Here is a 19115-nt window from a genome sequence, read left to right as displayed (position 1 = left end):
AGGCACTCCACCTTTGTTTTCACTTTAGTTTCTTTTCCCTCGATTAATTTCAAGTATGTTTTGTATGTTAAGTCAGAAAAACTGCTTCTGCAGTACGTCCCATTCATCTATAAGTTTTCTACCTGTCTCTCTTCTTATATACTGTTCTCTTCAATTCCTGCCTCCACCCCAGTACTTTATTCTTACCAGATGTTGACCTATCTCTGGGTGGTGAGACTTAGTGACAGGTTGCATTTTTCTTTGTATTCTTTTGTGTGGCTTATAATTTTTAAATAACAAGCATGTATATTTTTTCAGTCTATTTTTTTTTTTTTTTACAGACTATCTAATCTATCTACCATCTCTTTTGTTTTAAGGTAAATCACTTAACCTCTATGAGCCTCAGATTCCTCATCTTCAGTCTGAGGACAACAAGATTTACATTAGAGGTTTTGAAGATTGTGAGATAATATGCGGTAGGCTTAAAAATTGGCCTCCAAACATTTCCACATCTTCATTTCCAGAACCTGTGAATGTTAACTTACGTGGCAAAGGGATTTTGCAGTTATAATTAAGGATCTTGAGATGGGAAGATTATCCTGGATTATCAGGTAGTCCTGATGTAATCGCAACCATCCTAGTAGAAAAGAGGTGAAAGGGGTCAGAGTCAAAGGAGAGGTGATGGGGTGATGGAATCAGGAGACTGAAAGATGGAGGAGGGGTCTACAAGCCAACAAATACAGCCACTAGAAGCCAAAAAGGCAAGGAAATTGATTCTCCTCTCAGAGCCTCCAGAAGGAACCAACCCTGCATACATCTTGACTTTAGCCCAGTGAAACTGATTTCAGACTTCTGACCTTCAGATTGTAACAGAATAAATCTGTGTTGTTTGAAGGCACTAAATTTATGGTATTTGGTTAAAAAAGCAACAGGAATCTAATACACCTTCCTATGTGCTGTTCCCTTGGCCTCCCCATCCATCTCTTTCATCCCTCCAATTCCCACTTGTTCAATATTTGATTCAAGTTTCCCTGACATTGCCTATCTTCTGCTGCTGCCCAGAGATGGGGTATATTTATCTCCTATCACAGCAGTCACCCCTCTGGGTTACTGTTGCTGATGGATAGGTCTCTCCCTCACAGGCTGGACATGGGTGCCAATAGAGCAGGGCCAGTTCTCTCTGCCCACCTAGCCCAGTGGAGGACCCAGCTTGGTAACTATTAAGTTAACAGATGAGTGAATGAGGGCTAGGTGAGTAGTTGGTACGATATAACCATTATTCTATTTCCTTGGTGTTAGTATATCTCCCTCGCTATTACTACCTGGCTTTCTCTCCCATCAGCCTGTCCTCTACATACAGATACTCTTTCATCTCTAGAAAACCAATCTGTGACTTCCTTCTTTGGTCCTTGGTCTAAAATACACCCACATCTGTTGTAAGTCTGTCAGTAGGTTTACTTTCACATGCGCATGTGTGTGTATATGTGTAGGTTATGAAGACCTGTGAACCTCTTTATGTGTATTACCTGGATATGTGGTATGTGTGTAGTGAGTGCAAGACCTGTGTATCTCTGTATGGATGTGTTTTCATGCGCATGCCTGTGGTCTGGGTAGACTTGTTTCTCTATACATAGGTCTTCACTTGTATGTATGTGTACCTCTGTTTGTGGGTTGTGTATGAATGTGTTAGTGTGTGTCTGTATGTGCAGGGAAGGATACCTTTGACTTCTGCCCCCAGGGGATTTGACGGCCTGAGGCAGGAGTTGGTGTGCCTGGATAACTTACTGAGATGTTAATGGAGTTTTGTTCCAGTGCAGTCTTCCTTTCTTGTCTCAGGCAGAAGGCTGGGCCTTTTTTCTCCCTGTCTTTTGGGGTGAGCATTGCAGGCCCAGGCCCCTCAGCCTAAGACATCTTCCTGACTCTAGCCTTGTGGAAGCCTAAGCTTCTTCAGGGGATTATGCTAAGGAGAGAGGAGAGGGTCAAAGCAATCTAGAGTACCCCTAAATGAAGAGGGGATCTGTGTTTGCAGGAGTAGGTGGGACCCACAAACACTGCCTACTGATGCCCTAGGAATGGAGACATGGTGAGCTTGAGAAGGCAGGACCCTGGAGATTGAGCTCCCAAATGGGCATCTCAGCAAAGAACATGTGAATCTCAGCATAAAAACCCAGGATTTTTGCACAGGTGGGGAGGAAGGGGTGAGGAGGTTCTCCCAAAATGACTTTCCTACTAGCTCCAGGAGCAAAGACCTGGGAAAGAAATTATAATTAGTTTTGTTTTGTTTTTACCATTTTAGCCATTTTTTAAGTGTACAGCTTTGTGGTATTAATTATATTCACATTGTTGTGTAACCATAGATTTCATTTTTATAAAATAGAGAAACATTACTAATTCTACACACCTGAGCACACCAACCACTGGGCTCAGTGTCACAGGAAAAACACATACCAGTTATGGGGGCACTATGGAGAGGCAGAGGACACCTCCTACCCCTGGGGGGAAGCCCAAGGAAGGATGGGAGGGAAAGGCAGGAATAGTGAGGACCCTCCTGTGGTCAGTAGTGGGCCGGGTGCAAGCTGGGGCGGCAGAAGAGGTGGAGCCAGGCAGTCTTGGCTTTGAGAGCCAGGCTGAGGTTCAGGAACTTCTACTGAGAGTCAGAAGGCCCTGGGAGCTGGGGAGACTTTGTCAGATTTGTGCTTGGGAAAGACTGCTCTGGCGGCCGTGCAGAGGAGGGCAAGGAGGGAAGAGAATGCAGAAGAAGAGGTAGCTAAGAGGTGCTTTGAATGAATAATGTGGAAGGCCTGAGGGCAGGTAGGAGAAGAACCAGGGCCTGGTCAGTGAGAACAGTGCTTTTTAGAGCACATAATCATCACAGCTTGATGAATGTGGAGGGGAAAGGAGGGAGAGGGAAGAGCCTTGTACAACCCTGTTGAGTGGGAGATGGTAGGAAATAGCAAAGGGGGAGGATAGGCTTTGGAGAAGTTGATAATAATCCTGGCTCATACATTCAATCACTTGCATATTATGGTCATACAGCAAGTAAGGAGCAGATGGGCTCAGATTATATATGTCAAGTGTAAGGCACTAGTGGGACTTCTTGGTAGAAGGCCTTAGGTCAGTAGTTAAGAGAATGGACTTGGGTCAGATAAACCTGGGCTCCTGTTAACCTTGGACAAGGTGGTTAATCTCTCTACAGCTCAGTTTCCTTAAGTGGAAAATGGGAAAAGCTTGTACTTCATAGGGTCCTTGTAAGGATTTAATGAGATGATGTATATAAAGAAATTAGCATGACAGTACCTGCCATGTTGTAAATGCTCCATAAATCTTAGCTTTTAATAACAAGAGCAGCAGCAGCAACAACAAACATCAGTCTGGGATTTGGGAGTGAGGTCTAGGTTAGAGTTAAGGCATCATCAACACAAAATGGACACAGAAGCCATAATGCAAAGGAGGACTTCAGTTAAGGAGAGAAGAGAGGAGAGAGTGGGGGAAGAGAGCACAGCCCAACAGAGAGGAGGGGGCCAGGGAGGTGAGGGAGACAGACAGAATGCTGAAGTTGAGGACAATGCAGCAAATCAGAGTTTTGGGTTTTTAAAAAAAATTTTTTTTAATGTTTATTTTTTTTTAATTTTTTTTAACGTTTATTTTTGAGACAGAGAGAGACAGAGCATGAACGGGGGAGGGTCAGAGAGAGGGAGACACAGAATCTGAAACAGGCTCCAGGCTCTGAGCTGTCAGCACAGAGCCTGACGTGGGGCTCGAACTCACAGACCGCGAGATCATGACCTGAGCCGAAGTCGGCCGCTTAACCGACTGAGCCACCCAGGCGCCCCTAATGTTTACTTATTTTTGACAGAGAGAGAGAGAGCGCGCGCGCGCGCGCGCGCGCGCGCGCCTAAGTGGGGGAGGGGCAGAGAGGGAGACACCAAATCCGAAGCAGGCTCCAGGCTCTGAGCTGTCAGCACAGAGCCCAGTGTGGGGCACAGGGCTCGAACTCACAGACCATGAGATCATGACCTGAGCCAAAGTCAGATGCTCAACCAACTGAGCCACCCAGGTGCTCCGCAAATCAGAGTTTTAATCCAGACTATATCACTGCTCTCTGGGGCTTCAGGAAAACCTGTGGATTACCTGAGTCCCAGTTCCTTCATCTGTTCCATGGACCTATCTTGCATGCAGGTGAGGGATATCCATGATGAATGTAAAGCTCTGACAGAGTCTAGGTGCTTAATTAACAATGGTTGTTTTAGGAAGAGGAATAACTGTTCCCAAAGAGGGTGGCTTCATGGAAGGCAGTGAAAGATGGAGTTTCAAAAAGGGATCAACAGGGGCGCCTGGGTGGCGCAGTTGGTTAAGCGGCCGACTTCAGCCAGGTCACGATCTCGCGGTCCGGGAGTTCGAGCCCCGCGTCAGGCTCTGGGCTGATGGCTCAGAGCCTGGAGCCTGTTTCTGATTCTGTGTCTCCCTCTCTCTCTGCCCCTCCCCCGTTCATGCTCTGTCTCTCTCTGTCTCAAAAATAAATAAACGTTAAAAAAAAAAAAAAAAAAAATTTAAAAAAAAAAAAAAAAAAAAAAAAGGGATCAACAGCCTCAATGCTGCCAAGAAGTCAACAAAGATAAGGACTACAAAATATTCATTAGATGTGACAAGGAGGTGAAAGTGACCTTGGTGAGCCACCTCCAGGGATGGTGAGAGCAGAAGGTGGGGGCAGCGGCTGAGGAGTGATGGGAGGTTGGGAAGAGGATCTGACAAAGCAGGTGACAGCTGGGCAGGGATGCTGAGGAGCGAGTAGGCGGGTAGGGGGCAGCAACAGGCATGGTTTCAAGATAAGGAAATCAGAGCAAAGTCACAGCAAGTCTGCCTGTCCCAGAGTATGACTGCCTTATGCTCACCCTGCTCCCACCAGCTGATGACTGGCTCCACCCTTGGGATCCTTTGCTCTCCACACAAGGCCTCTCTGTCTGGGCACAGACCACGGTGAAATCCCAGGGCCCGGGGTGTGTCCTGGGACCCAACCTGGGTCACCCAGTGCTGAGGTCAGTCACCTCCTCTCTCTGCCCTACTTGCTAGTGCAGCCTAGGAAAAGTTGGAGTGGTTCATACCTTCTGCCAGATCTTGACTTCTTGTCCCTGTCTTTTTGCTTGCCTGGATCTGCACAGCCCAGGGGAGATGGACAGTAATAATAAAAATAGCTACCAATTATATTCTTTCTCCAGGTCCTTTCCCACCAGTATTTAAACATGCCTATGTAAGAAACATAAAAGAAATTTTTAGAAATTAAATATAAACCCTCTCTGATTCCACATCCTTGTGTATCTATTCTCCTTCCCCCAATTTTTTACAATAATCTTGAGTCATCTGTATTGTATTAGCTTCTTACTCATGAAACCATTCAGATCTGGTGGCCACCACATACCCCATCTCCACTGCCCACCTTCCATTGCCCACTGGAACAACTTCTTGCCACGATAATCAACAGCATCCTTTCTTTTAAATCCAATGGTCCCTTTTCTATAACTACTGGACCTCTCTGACATTCTGGATTGCTGACCTCTCCCTCTTTCTTGAACCTCTGTCCTTTCTTGGCTTCTCTGAAACGGTGTTCCTTCCTGGTTTTTCTTCTATCTCTCTGACAGCTACTTCCTTATTTACTTTGCAGATTTATCCTTTCCCCTGCATCCATTAATGTTAGTATGGTGGACTCCTTTATGTATTGTTTGGATAGCCCTCCCTTCTGGTGAGAACTGCCTTTCACTCATATGGTTATCATGGGAGCCACCATATAATGACTTCACTACCCCCCCCCCCCCCCCCCGCCTCATGGATCACTGATACAGGGAAATGGCACCTGACCAAAGCCAGGCTCATGAGAGCAAGTCCCTAGGAATTTTGAAACTGGAACTGAGAAGGGTAAGCTGGAACTAGAACAGAAAGAAATGAGCCAATATCTTGTTGGGATTTAAGCTATAAAGCTGAGAATTGCCAGAAGCTGGATTTATTATTATATGGATTGAAGAAACATAGGAAGCTTGTCTGGAGAGAAAATAGGAGAGAGAGGAGGCAGGATGGGGACAACAAGCAGGACTTCCCAATTCCTCTGATTCTCCCAGTGTATCGCCATCTTGATTGCTAGAACCCCTCAGTTTCCTAATCATCAGCATTAGAGAACAGCCAAGAACGCAGCTTCTGCAATTCAGCAAGGCACATAATGATCTAGCTTCTAGCAGTCTGAGGTTCAGACCGAAACACACTTCTTATTCCAAGTGAAATACTTACACTGTTGTCCCCTAACTGCTTGCAGACCACCCATTTTTGATGTTTCTATCCTGCCAGGCAAATGTGATGGTGCTTCTCATTGCAAAGTAAGTTGATTGGAATGCAGGTGAGGCAAGGGCATCAATCCAAGGCAGGTTGAAGAAAGGCTTCTAGCCCTGTCACTCCAGTGTGTGATTTCCCATGAAGCCAGAGGCAGATTTAGAGGGACTGAAAGTGCCCCTGTTAGCACTATGAAAAACATAGTACTAAAAAAGAGAAATTGCTCCAAGAGCTTGCACAGGCCCTGCATTTTTCTGGCAAACCTGAGGATTCAGAGAGCATGATTCTACAAATTTTTAGTGTTGATTATGGTAGTAGAAATATGTTGTATTCATAGATGTCCTTCACCTTTTAAATAGTTTTCCTAAATGGGAAAATTCACATTTTAAAATCCAGCCTCCTGGAGCGCTTGGGTGGCTCAGTCAGTTAAGTGTCCGACTCTTGATTTCAGCTCAGGTCATGATCTCACAGTTTGTGAGTTCGAGCCCTGCATTGGGCTCTGCACTGACAGTTCTGAGCCTGCTTAGGATTCTGTCTCCCTCTTTCTCTCTCTCTCTCTCTCTCTCAAAATAAATTAAAATAAACAAAAAAAATAGGGGTGCCAGGGTGGCTCAGTCAGTTGAGCATCTGACTTGATTTCAGCTCAAGTCATGGGATCTCACAGTTCGTGGATTTGAGCCCTGTGCAAGAACCTGCTTGGGATTCTCTCTCTTCCTCTCTCTCTCTGCCTCTCCCTTGTTCATGTGTGCACTCACTCTCTCTCTTCCCAAAAAATAACTTAAAAAAAATAAACTAAATAAAAAATAAAATAAAATCCAGCCTGCTTAGTTTAGAAGTCATAACTAAAATTTCCATCATCCTATGCAGCTTGTGTATAGGCAAGCTACTTTCCCCATGTGAAACTGATTTGGAAGTGAGCAATATGAGTGAGGAAAATATCACTAAAGTTCAATATTTCTGGTTCTCCTCTCCTTCTGAGAACTAGGAGGATTGCACTTCTCTTGTCTCCTGATGTTAGGGATGGCCATGAGATTTGTTTTGATCAGTGCAATGTGAGTAGAAGCCAGTGTGCATTTTTCCTCACTCTCTTCTACCACAGCAAACACCGAAGGTTCCTATCAAGAAAGTGGTATTGGGTGCCTGGCTGGCTCAGTTGGTAGAGCATGCGACTCTTGACATGGGGGTTGTAGGTTTGAGCCCCACTTTGGATGGGGATTACTTAAAACAAATTACTTAAAAACAAAATCCTTTTTTAAAAAGTGGCATCATCATAAGATGGTGAAGCCTCCATCAGCCTAGCTCACTGAGTGATCACAGTGAGCAGACTCCTCCTCCCAGGTTCACCCATGCTGGACTGTAGCATGCAAGAAATACATCTTTGTTATTTTAAGCCAGTTAAGATCTGGGGGTTGTTTGTAACAATTGTTACCTAGCTAATTCTAGATACCTAGGAAGGAAGCAGGTTAGACATAAGACTTCAATTTCTGCTACTGCTGGTAGTACAAGTGTCCACTTTTTGGTGGCAGTGGTAACAGTGGTGGTTTCCCACTGGTTGCAGTATTGAGTTCTTACTGCAAAAGTGCTACAGAGCTTGTAAAATTGGCAGTCAAATTAAACTTTTGGTACTTAGTATTTGGAGTGGCAGTGACTGTGGTTTCATCAGGTTGTGTGTGGTATGGTTTGAGTGTTGTTCCTAGAAACTGAGCCTCAAATCCATTTCTCCAGCCCTCCTAACATTTCTGAGCTAAATAATATCTTTTAACAAATCCCTTTTATGTTTTAACTATCTAGGGTGGATTCTATTTGTGAAAAAGAACTCTGATAAAATTATTATGTTTAATAAGTCTCATGTTCCATCAATTACAAGAGGCAAGTTATTTTCTGAACTACAGTTGACCCTCAAACAACACAGGTTTTAACTGCACAGGTCCACCTATATGTGGGTTGTTTTTGTTTTTTTTTTTATAGTACCTTAAGTGTATTTTCTCTTTCTCATGATTTTCTTAATAATATTTTATTTCTCTAGCTTACTTTATCATAAGAATACAATATATAATGTATATACAAAATATGTGTTAATCAACTGTTCATGTTATCAGTAAGACTTCTGGTCATTAGTAACCAATTAGTAGTTAAGTTCTGAGGGAGTCAAAAGTTACACACAGAGGGCGCCTGGTTGGGTCAGTGGGAAATGTGTGTGATTCTTGATCTCAGAGTTGTGAGTTTGAGCCCCGCATTGGGTGTATAGATTACTATTTAAAAAAAAAAACAACTTAAAAAATGTTTTTAAAAAGTTATACATGGATTTTTGACTATGCAGGGGATTGGTGCCCCTAACCCCTGTATTGTACAAGGGTCAACTGTACTAGGAAAAATAAAACTAAAAAACTGTTACATGCCACTTTTTGTAAGACTATATTCTGATTTCAGTTTAAACTGGGGGGGGGGTGGATGTGCTTTAGGATGAATAAGCTATTAGCAAAAGGAATTCTCCCCCAGATGAAACTGACAGCTGATGATGATTTTAAAAGAATTGTATCATTCTGGGAAGAAAATAAAACCACACCCAATCCTCATAAATGCAGAGATCTGTGATTATTCAATCCCGGGATAATCCCTAAAATACCACCAGAAAGTGTAGTACTTATTAGTACAGTGCCCCACAGAGAAATCCTCCACAATTATGCTCTCAGAACACTGGATAAGGGATCACATCTTTGTGGGGAAAACCTGGGGCACCCAGATTGGCTGACTGAGAAACTGTAGCTAAAGAAGTGAGTCAACAGATGCCATGAGATTTCCTACCCCACAATTTTCATTGTCATTCATGGCCAAAAAATATAGATGATACCCTTTCTCCTTTCTTCCTTCCTCCCTCCCTTCCTTCCTTCCTCTCTTTCTCTTTCTTTCTTTCTTTCTTTCTTTCTTTCTTTCTTTCTTTCCTTATATTTATTTATTTATCTATCTGTTTGTTTATTTATTTATTTTTGAGGCAGGGGGGCGAAGAGAGAGGGAAAGATCTCCCACCAACTAGAAGATCATGACCTGAGCCGTGATCAAGAGTCAGATGCTTAGCCAACTGAGCCGCCCTTACAGTGCTTTCCTTTTACTCCATTTTATTCTTTATTTCTTCCATCTCTAGATATCAGGAATTTGGGGGTTGGAGTTTTTTGGGAGTGTTGGGGGTAATGGTTTAAAGGAGTTCAAAGGCAGTTCAAACAAAGGTAATGAGATTATTAGAAGCCATATTCACACCTTATAGAAAACTGACTGGAACATGAAGGGACAATACCCAGAGAACCTATATATGAAGAACAAAGGTGCTATGATATAACCCCAGAAGCAGTAGCTGAATGTGTCATTGATCTGCTCTATACTAGAGAAGAGGTGAATTTACTGGCATAAATATCATGGAATGGCTGGAATATGTAGGTGGGGACATTTTTGGAATCATACATATAAGAAAATGATGTGTGTGTGTTGGGCAAACAAGGGGTGGACTAGGGCAAACACCTGCCAGTCTGCATTCTGTCTTCTCCTAGGACCACCCCTTTGTCCCCCAATGCCATGTTAGGCAATCTGAGCCTCATCCATCTCTTGACCACAGTTGATTGGTCTAGAATTAAGCATCTAACTAAGCTGAGCCAATCAGAGTACTTCCTGAGGAATTTGCAAACTGTAACCAAGAAAAAGAAACCAGTGTCTTGTTAAGTGCCTAGACAATAAGATTTTTAAGCTTTGTGACTGTCTGAAGTGATGTTTTTCACCATGTAGACCAGAAAAGCATTGAAAGCCAGTCTGGATATGAGGATGATAGGGGCAGGGGAGAACAGAGGAAAGAGACTGGCACAAAGTAACAGATGAGAGGTGGAGAGAGAACCTAATGGCTTTTGTGACTATTAGTTCCAGTTGTTCCTGAGGCATTCCTGTCTTTAGGTTTCAGTATCTGATTATAAATGTTTTTTGTTTTTTTGTTTTTGAACCAGGTCTTATTCTTCTTCGGTGAGCTCATCCACTTTTCTGATTTGACTACTACTCATTTTCTGATAACTCACAACATGTCTTGAGCCTGAACCCCAGACCTGCTTACCCAACTGTCTATGGGACATCTCAACTTAGGTGTCCAATTGGTACCTCAAATCTAGCATATCTAAAACAATTCATCATCCTCCATCTCCTCCCACACACACACCACCCCAACCCCTGTTGAAACTCACCCCTTTTCGTGTGTTTTCTATCTCAGTAAATGGCATCACAGTATCCCTAGTCACCAACCTGGGAGTTATCCCAGACTTTATTCTCCCTCTTACTCCTCATGTCCTGTAGGTCTCAGTCTCTAAGTCCTGCCAGTTGTAATTCCTAAATATCCTCATTGTTCTCTTTTTCTCTCCAATCTTCTTCCCCTACATCATTTCAGTCCTTTGTCATTACTCTTTGCCTTCACTGTCAAATGCCTTCAATCTCTCCTTCCACCCAGCAGCCCATATCATCCCTCTAATTTCTGGATATGATCACATTTACTCCTCTGCTCAAAAATTTTCAGTGGCTCCCCACTGTTTTCAGGATAAAATCCAAACTCCTGCAGCTGGGTCACAAATTCACTCACATGACAGATGTGCAATATAAGTCTCCTCTGTTTCCTAGAAGTAATTGATCTTGCTCACAATGCCCCCACCCTTGCTGGGTAACAGGGGCAAGGGAACTAAATCCATTCTGGTAAAGTCAGTAGGGTCTAAAAATTTATTTTAGACAGTCTCTAAGTAATTCAGTAAGTTTGGATGACTCAGTCTTTCAGATTATCTTACCCTTCCCTTACTGGTTTCCAAGATAGCATTTGGATTTATAGGGATCTCATGTGAATTTCATGGCATTGAGGAAAAGGGCCTCTTAGCTATATGGTCCTTGGAATTGTGTCAGTTGGTATTTGCTGAGATGTGGCTGGTCCAGTATAAATGAATTGGTGAATTACAACCCTGAGCGGTAGCTATTACTAAAACAACTTTACAGATGAAGAAGCCAAGGCAAAAAGGAGTTAAGTAACTTGCTCCAGGTCACGAAGTTAGTTAAGTGGCAGAACCAGGAATCAACACCACCCTTATTCTGGAAGGCACTTCGATCTATGTCTAGAATTCCAGAGATAAAGCTGGATTGGGGAGCATTGAGAGTCTTCGTGGTATAGTTTTAGGACTGTGCTCATCCATGGAGAATATGTAGAGCAGGATGGAAAAAGGGTCCAGTTCAGAACACTTAGAAATCACTGGTGTATGAGGTGGGTAGGAAGGCCTACCTGACAGCTCCTGCCCAAGTTGATCTTCCTCTTAGGAGAGACTCTAGGATGGAGAGAGTCAGGAGCTTCTAGGATGGAGAGTCATGCCTGGTCCTATTCCCGCCATGGATGAGCAATCTCTCAGAGTACCGCATTCCTCTCTGTCCTAGGCTCTCCCACAGCGGAGCAAAGCACGAACCCCAGACCAATACTGGGTAGGAACTCAATAAATATGTCCAAAGAACTTGTGTTGGCAGAGCTGCTCACATCTCCTAGGGCCAGGGAATGTAAAGCCGCCCACAAACCCTCTAAAGTGGGGGTGCAGAGTCCACCCCCAGGTGGGAGTGGATGTGCAGAAGTCCAAGGGGCTTCCCAGATGAGGAGGTTCAATCTCCTCCCAGATGTGGGGGCCCAAGGCCTTCCTCCAGATGACCGCGGCAGAGGCAGATATGGAGGGGCAGTTTCCTCATGTATAAGGGTACAGAGGCTTTTCTCAGATGTTGGATGTACAGCTCTTCCGGGTGTTGAAGGTGCAAGAAATTCCCAAAAGTAGGTGGGCTTCATCCCCGCCCCCTTCCCCCGGAGAGATCGAGACCAAGTAGTCCCTTCAGTCCTTCTCCCGCCCCCTCCCCACCCGGGCACAAGGGTTGAGCCAGTCCCCACCCCAGCGCGCGACCAATCGCCCAGGAGCCTGGCGCAGCCAGCCAATCGGGTGACAGCAGTGGCGCGGAGATGGCTCCGCCCTCCACAGGCCGCCGGCGCCGGCCTCTCAGGAAGCGAGGTTCTCCGCTGTTTTTGCTGCCTGCCGAGCCCAGTCGAGCCCAGCCGAACCCAGCCGAACGTAGCCGAGCCTAGCCGAACCCCGCACCCGGGCCGCCGCCGCCGCCCGAGCGCCGCCGAGCGAGCTAGCGAGCCTCCGCGGCCGCGGAGGAGGCACCGCCCCTGGGGGAGGAGGTGCCAGCTCGCCGCAGACCGCCCGCGGCAGAGGCCGCCCCGGTCGCGCCGCGGCGGGAGCGGCCGGCGGAGGCTGCGCGGACGAGGGGGAGGGCCGGGGGAGGTGACATCGCCCCTGCCAGCCTCCAGCCCCCCCCTCCCCTCCCGCAGGCTCCTGAGTCTCAGTCGGCGCCCAGCATCCCGCAGCCCCGGACCCTCCCGCGGGCGCGCACACCGGGCTCAACTCAGGTAAGGGGGCCCTCCCCCCACGGGCACGGGCCCCGAGAACTAGAGACAGAGATAAAGAGACCGAGACCCACATGGAGACGTAGCGGCACAGCCGGGGCGGGGGGGGGGGGTGGGGGGAGGAGAGACAGACACAAAGAGACACACGAGACTCACAACTACAGAGACAGACCCCACGGAGAAGGGGAGAGAGACACGTCCACGGGGACAGAGCGACACACAGCCGGGAAGAAAGACCGAGAGACACGAGACCCATACACACAGAGACGGATACAGAGATACACAGAGATAGCCTGGGTGAGAAAAGAGACACTCAGACACTCAGAGATGGAGACAGAGACAAATGTAAAGAGAGCCACATAGCTGCACAAACATAGAGGTGGGTATACAGAGGCAGAGGCACACATCTAGGCAAGGGAACCTAAAGACAGATTAAGAGCCAGACACAGACATACACAACTGACCTGGAGAGACAGTCCCACAGAGAGGCACACCCCAGTATACAGCCTTGGATACACAGACCCACACATGCCTGCCAGGGCCTCCACAAAGTTCCCTGTGTCTGAGCTGGCACCTCTGGAGGTCTTCTGGGCTGGCTGGCTGGCTGGCTGGAGTCCTGAGAAGGGGGAGGCGCCCAGGCCACACCAACACTGGTCACAATCCCCATCCTTCAAGGCCTTGGGCTTCCTCATCTCATCCATTCTCACAGCACTTTTGAGGGCTGGAAGCTTGGTGGGCAGGGCCAGGCCATGCCCATTGGTTCTAAGGAGAATGAGATATAGGCTGTCTACTCTAGCTTCCCCACTGTGGCTACACCCCCATCCAGGTGCCCAGGGCCAAGCCTCAGGATGGGGGTGTTGGCTCTGTGGGTTATTTGGGCCTGCCGGGACCCAAAGTCTTCTGCCAGGGAAGCCAGAGATGTGGGACAGGATTCTCTTAGGCCTCTCCTCCTAGGCCTCACCCTACCCCTTCCTCACCATCCTTTCCTCTGCTGTGTACCTGCCACAGGCTCAAGACTGCAGGTGGACATCTCCATTGCCCAGGAATCATTGAGTGTGTGGACAGAACAGCCTCTTTGGAAGGCCAGCTGTACTGGAGTCCTGCCTCGGCATGGGCCTTGCCGTCGAGCCAGCCCCGTGGTCTGTGCTGGTCTGAGGGTGCTGCCTGTCATGGGGGCAGCCATCTCTCAGGGGGCCCTCATTGCCATCGTCTGCAACGGCCTTGTAGGCTTCTTGCTGCTGCTGCTCTGGGTCATTCTCTGCTGGGCCTGCCATTCCCGCTCTGCGGACATCGACTCCCTCTCTGAATCCAGTCCCAACTCCAGCCCTGGGCCGTGTCCTGAGAAGGCACCCCCACCCCAGAAGCCCAGCCATGAAGGCAGCTACCTGCTGCAGCCCTGAAGGCCCCTCACCTAGCCTGGAGTCTGGGACCTAAGTCTACCCCACCCAGAGCCTGGAATCAGGATCCCAGGGTCTAGCCAGCCTGGGGTCCAGAACCCAGAATCCAGCCTGTCTGGAGCTGGACCTAGCAGCCCAGAGTCTAGCCAGCCTCGCTCCAAGAGGGGCTCTGGTGGCCCTAGGTAGATAGGCCTGGGGTGGGGATCAATGAGTTGGTGCTAGGGCCAGGGCCACCTCAACTCTGCTCCATACTGAGGGCCACGGGTTGGGTCCACCTCTCCCTAGGCCAATCGCCTCCAGGCCCTTGATGTTGGGGAAGCAAACTGGAATCCATGGCAATAATGGGAGGGTGTCCAGGCTGGGCCCCTCCTTGGGTCCTCCCACTGTTTGCTGGATAATAAATGGAACTATGGCTCTAACCTGAGATTCCCTCCTCTTCCTGGGGACTCTGTGGTAGAAAAATTAAAGGTGTGGGGTGAGTTTCCAGACACAGGTTTATTTGTGTAGAGTAGGATGCGATAATGGTTGAGGGCTGAGTCCTGGGGTGAGGTGCTGGGACCAGGGCTGAAGGAGATGCTAAGGGTAGATACTGGAACCTGATCAGGGGTTGGGTCACATACTTGGTGCTAAGGCTGGGCTTAGGTACCAGGGTCAGGGGTTACAAGTACTGGGTTCAAGAAATGGGACAGGGACTGAGACCAGGCCCTCAGGTCTTTGTTTTCACTTCCCTCACCAGGTTCAGCAGTTTATCCAATTTTGCGATCTCCACAGCTGGACCCTTCTGTACCTCCTGCCCCTTCTTTTCCTGGAGTGGGGGGAGTACATGTGGGGGAGGAATGGTGAGGGGTGGGCCACCTTTCTCTGGGTCCCACCTCTGCCTCCTCTGCCCAGCCTGCCCCAGCTTTGTCCCACCACTTTTCCACCCAGTTAGATACTGGATCCCCACCTCTCCCCACCCCCACAGGGTCCTTCCCCAACTCAGGTTAGGAGACATGGGCTCAGCTGGGGCCCTCAAGAATCTAGGTGTGGCTCTGAATCTAAGATCAACAAAGGGTCTTGATGCTGGGAGAAGGTTTCCACCCACTGACCCTCACAGGAACTAGCCATTCAGGCTAGGGAGGGCTGTAGCTCTGGGGAGAGGTGAGGGCTCTGACTGTTGGGACCACCCTTCCACAGGAGTGTCCCTGGCTGAGTCCTAACAAGGAACTAAAAGATGGGTGTTTGTTGAGGGAGAGAGGTGTGGACAAAGCCACAGGTGCCCTCACCTAGTACCAAAACTTTCAGATCAGGTTTGGAGCGGAGTGACATTTGGGGCCAGGTCTGCTGTATCAGACATACCCAGGGTGGAGGAAGTTGTCAAGAGACCCAGGAGGGCAAATGAGATATCCCATGTGATTCCAGATGTCATTAGGTGCGACTGTTCCTCAGAAGAGCAGATCCTAAATTTATGACCCCTCACCCCGGTCCACAGGGCACTCTAATGCCCTGAGAAAAAGAGAATTGGGACACTGGGGTATGTGTAACTCACAGGCCCCAAGAGCTCTATGGCAGACCAGCACTAGTTCCATACTCCCTTCTGTTCAGGCAGCAGGATATGGGCTAGGCTGGGGCAGCTGCCATTTCCTGCCTTCCCTCTGTTCCTGAGCCCCCTCCCCTGCCTTCTCAGCCACCTGTGCCCACTGCTCATTGGCACCTGCTCCAGCCTTGCCTGCTGAGGGCCCAGCCTAGGTTTGGCCTGGGCTGTGAGGAGGGGAGAGAGTACATGGCCAGGAAGCCCCTTCCTGGCCCCATCCGGGCCGCTGACACCACGCAGATCTTAGATTTCCTCCTGGTGTGATTGCTGCACCTGCTCCGAAATCTGTCTCCCTCTCTCCTTGTGGCCCAGTGCCTTTGCCACTGCCCAGTTCATCTCTACAGTCTCTAGGCAGAGGATAAAGATGTCTTTTTCTCTAACTACTCTCCTTCCCAAATCAAGTTAGTGCTGTCTTCTTGGCTTCACCCCATCCCCTAGGAATTTCAGGACATGGCTTTTAGTTTCAGCTTTGTCATTAATTCCCTATATGACTTTGGGCAAGTCCCTTGCCTTTCTGGGCTTCTGTTTCCCATCTATATGGTAGTTAGGGAAAGATAGTCCTTGACCTCTGACAAGTTGTGCTCTGACACCAATTAGGGGAAGCTTCACGGGTCAGGAAGTTGGGCCTCTGTGGCCAAGCCCTCCTGAGAAGGGCAGGGAGACTAAAGCCCGGAGAGGGGCGGGGGCGGGGTAGGGATGCCCAGAAGACTTCCTTTTGCACAAATCACTTGACTACTGATAGGATCAGATGACGGTTTCACAGGAACCTCTAATCCACTGAAGTACTAGCCCTCAGCTGTGTCACCTGCTCAGGTCCTCTGTTCCCCGGGCACCTATTTCCTCAGGTCTTCAGAGATATAGGTCGCCGGATATACAGAGCCCAGCTCCCTTAGCTATGACTGACCCTTGCTCTGAGAGGAGTTGGGACTATGGGAGATCCTTGCCTCCCTGGGTCAGAGTGGGCAGGGCAGCCCTCCCCACCCTCAGATCTACCATCCTCATGGTGTGATGGTTGTACCCTTGTCTCTCACTGGGCTGTCCAGCTCTGCCAGCTCAATCTTCAGTCTCTCTCCTCACTAAATTAAGATCAGATTTTATCTGTTCCTTCCCTCCTCCTTGAGGCCAACTAGCTGGGCTCAGCAAAGAGCTTCAGACCATGCCCAACTCCTCCATCCCATCCCACCCCACCCCATTCCCAGCCCACCACAGCCTCTAGGCCACAGCTGCAGGCGCTTAGCAGCCTTCTGAGTATTTATAGCCAAGTCCACCCCCTCCCCCAGCTGGCTACAATTACAGGCCCGGCCAAACTCCCAGTCCTTGCCTTCTGGTCATTGTGGGGAATAGATGAGGCAGGTACCAGAGGTACGTTGCGGTAGCCCCTGCCTTGGTAAGGGTGCAAGGAGGCAGGTATCGGTAGTTGAAAGAGGCCTGCCCTTACCTCAAACTGCAAATAAATGCCCCATATTGCAACCAAGAGGTGTAGTCATCAGGGCAACTTGGTCCAGCCCTGGCCCAGCTCTGATCCTGGCCTAGAACCCGGCAGAAAACAAATTCCATATCCTCTCTTAGCACCCAAATGGGCAGGACTGGGCTCTGGGTTATTGGGCTCTGGATTCTAAGGCCTGGACTCTTACATCTGAATCAGGACTCTGAGATCTAGACTTTGAGGTCCTGGCTCTAGGTTTCATGGCCTGTTTTCAGGGCCTTTGGGCTCTGGGCACCGTCTCCAGATCAGTACAGATCTCAGAAAGGAACCAGAACTCAAAAGGAGGACTGCCTAGCTGCTGACCTAGTTACCCTCTTTTCCTTTCTACCTTTTTCCCTGTGTGGACCCGCAGCTCCCAGCTCAGGGACCACTGGAGCTGAGGCCCTTTAAGCCCAGCCAATGACTAAGTGACTAAGCTCCAAGCCCCCTGCCTGGATAACCTGGTCTACACCAAATAAGCTGATGATGTCCACGTGCTTCCCCAGGCTTCAGACCCAGATAGTCACCTGCTTACTGGATGTCTCTACGTGGGAGCCCCCCAGGTAACTTAGATTCAGCATTTCAAAACTGATCTCATTGTCTCTCCACAAACCTACCTCTTTTGTGCTCCTTATTTGGGCAATGACACCACCCTTACCCTGCATTTCCCAAGCCAGAAACGGGGGGGGGGGGGGGGGGGGTGTCACCTCCTGGCTCCTCCCCTTTTTCTCAACCCCCACCATCTTGGAAACTTTGTTTCTTACAGTAGCCCATACTACCCAAGCCTGTACCTTTGGCATCTTGCGCAAGTTGGGTGAGAGCTTGAGGCAAGTGACGTGCCCACGGTCATCACCCACAATGATGATAGGGTGGATGGGATTGAACTGCACGTGGGTGATCTTGTTCTTCTTTTTGGCCACCACAGGCTGGTTGCAGATGGCCTCATACTTGTTGATGGACAAGTCAAACACATGAGTCTGTGGAGAGGTGGGTGTCAGCATACTCAAGAATAATGGGGACCTGTCCCCCACTTCAGAAGAACTAGCACATGAGTAGTCTGAGGAAACACATCAGAAGTCTAGCACACTGGAGCTGGAGACAGTGGGAGAGGGAATTTGTGTCTCTGATTATATTTTCCTGTGGTTGAGGGAATGAGAATAAAAAGCTTAGAAAATTTATGCAGAATTAACAATAATGGCAGCTACCATTTGTTGAACACTTACTATGTACCAGACTTTGTAGGATCATGTTACATAGTTGTACACCTAATAATCCTCACAGCCACTCTATAGGGTAGGTCCTGTTATTATCCCCATTTTATAAACGAGGAGATAGAGGCCCTTAAGGCTAACTTGCTAGTAAGTGGCAGAGCCAGGGTTTATATCATATGCGAGGGTTTAATATATGTGAGGTGCTCAGACTGCACTTGTCATATAAGTGCTCAACAAATATTTGATCTTATTTTTACCATTCCCTAAGTCCAGACCATTAGTAACTCTTGCCTGGACAACTGTGGCAGTTTCCTAATGGGTCTCTCTGCTTCCGCTCTTGCCCCTCTACAATCCATGCTCCAGGCAGCCTCTCAACTTACCTTTAAAAAATCTAAAATCTTCCAATAGTTTCCCTTGGCAGTATATATACAATCCAAATTCCTGACTCCAGATTCTCCGCTCTCCACTCTCACTTCCTGCTCTCTCCTTTGCTTCCTAGACCCAGCCATATTTGCCTGCTTGTTCCTTAAACACCTTCAAGCTCATTCTCACCTCAGGGCATTTGCACTAGCTATTCCCTCTGTCTGGAATGCTTCTCTCTGTCTTCACACAGGGCCGGCTCTTATCATTCAGCTCTCAGCTTGAATGTTACCATTTGAAGAAGCTTTCCTTGACGACTCTAAGAGACCAGTCCTTTCTTTTCTTTACATCACTCCCTTTCTCTCTCTCT

At 48.1% G+C, this 19115-nt stretch overlaps 2 protein-coding genes across 2 annotated transcripts in view; one reads left to right on the top strand and one right to left on the bottom strand.

Annotated features, from left to right (window-relative positions):
• The first annotated feature begins 12675 nt into the window (after positions 1-12675).
• On the top strand, positions 12676-14555 carry ENHO (energy homeostasis associated). The gene is made up of 2 exons (XM_047098601.1): positions 12676-12742; positions 13748-14555. Exon 2 carries the CDS (start codon positions 13909-13911, stop codon positions 14137-14139), a length of 231 nt encoding a protein of 76 aa, XP_046954557.1. The 5' UTR covers positions 12676-12742; positions 13748-13908; the 3' UTR covers positions 14140-14555.
• A 287-nt stretch (positions 14556-14842) lies between these two features.
• DNAI1 (dynein axonemal intermediate chain 1) overlaps positions 14843-19115 on the bottom strand; it is a 43658-nt gene continuing 39385 nt past the window's right edge. Inside the window, exons 19-20 of the mRNA XM_047098590.1 lie at positions 17966-18151; positions 14843-14941 (exon numbers count right to left, since the gene is read on the bottom strand). Coding sequence (XP_046954546.1) covers positions 14843-14941; positions 17966-18151 — 285 coding nt within the window. The remainder of the gene's footprint in view (positions 14942-17965; positions 18152-19115) is intronic.

Source organism: Lynx rufus, unplaced genomic scaffold (assembly GCF_022079265.1).
Source record: "Lynx rufus isolate CCGP_SWC_20201006 ecotype Redwood Valley unplaced genomic scaffold, mLynRuf1.p SCAF_10, whole genome shotgun sequence".
NCBI lineage: Eukaryota > Metazoa > Chordata > Mammalia > Carnivora > Felidae > Lynx > Lynx rufus.
This window is presented reverse-complemented; position numbering and strand designations above follow the sequence as displayed.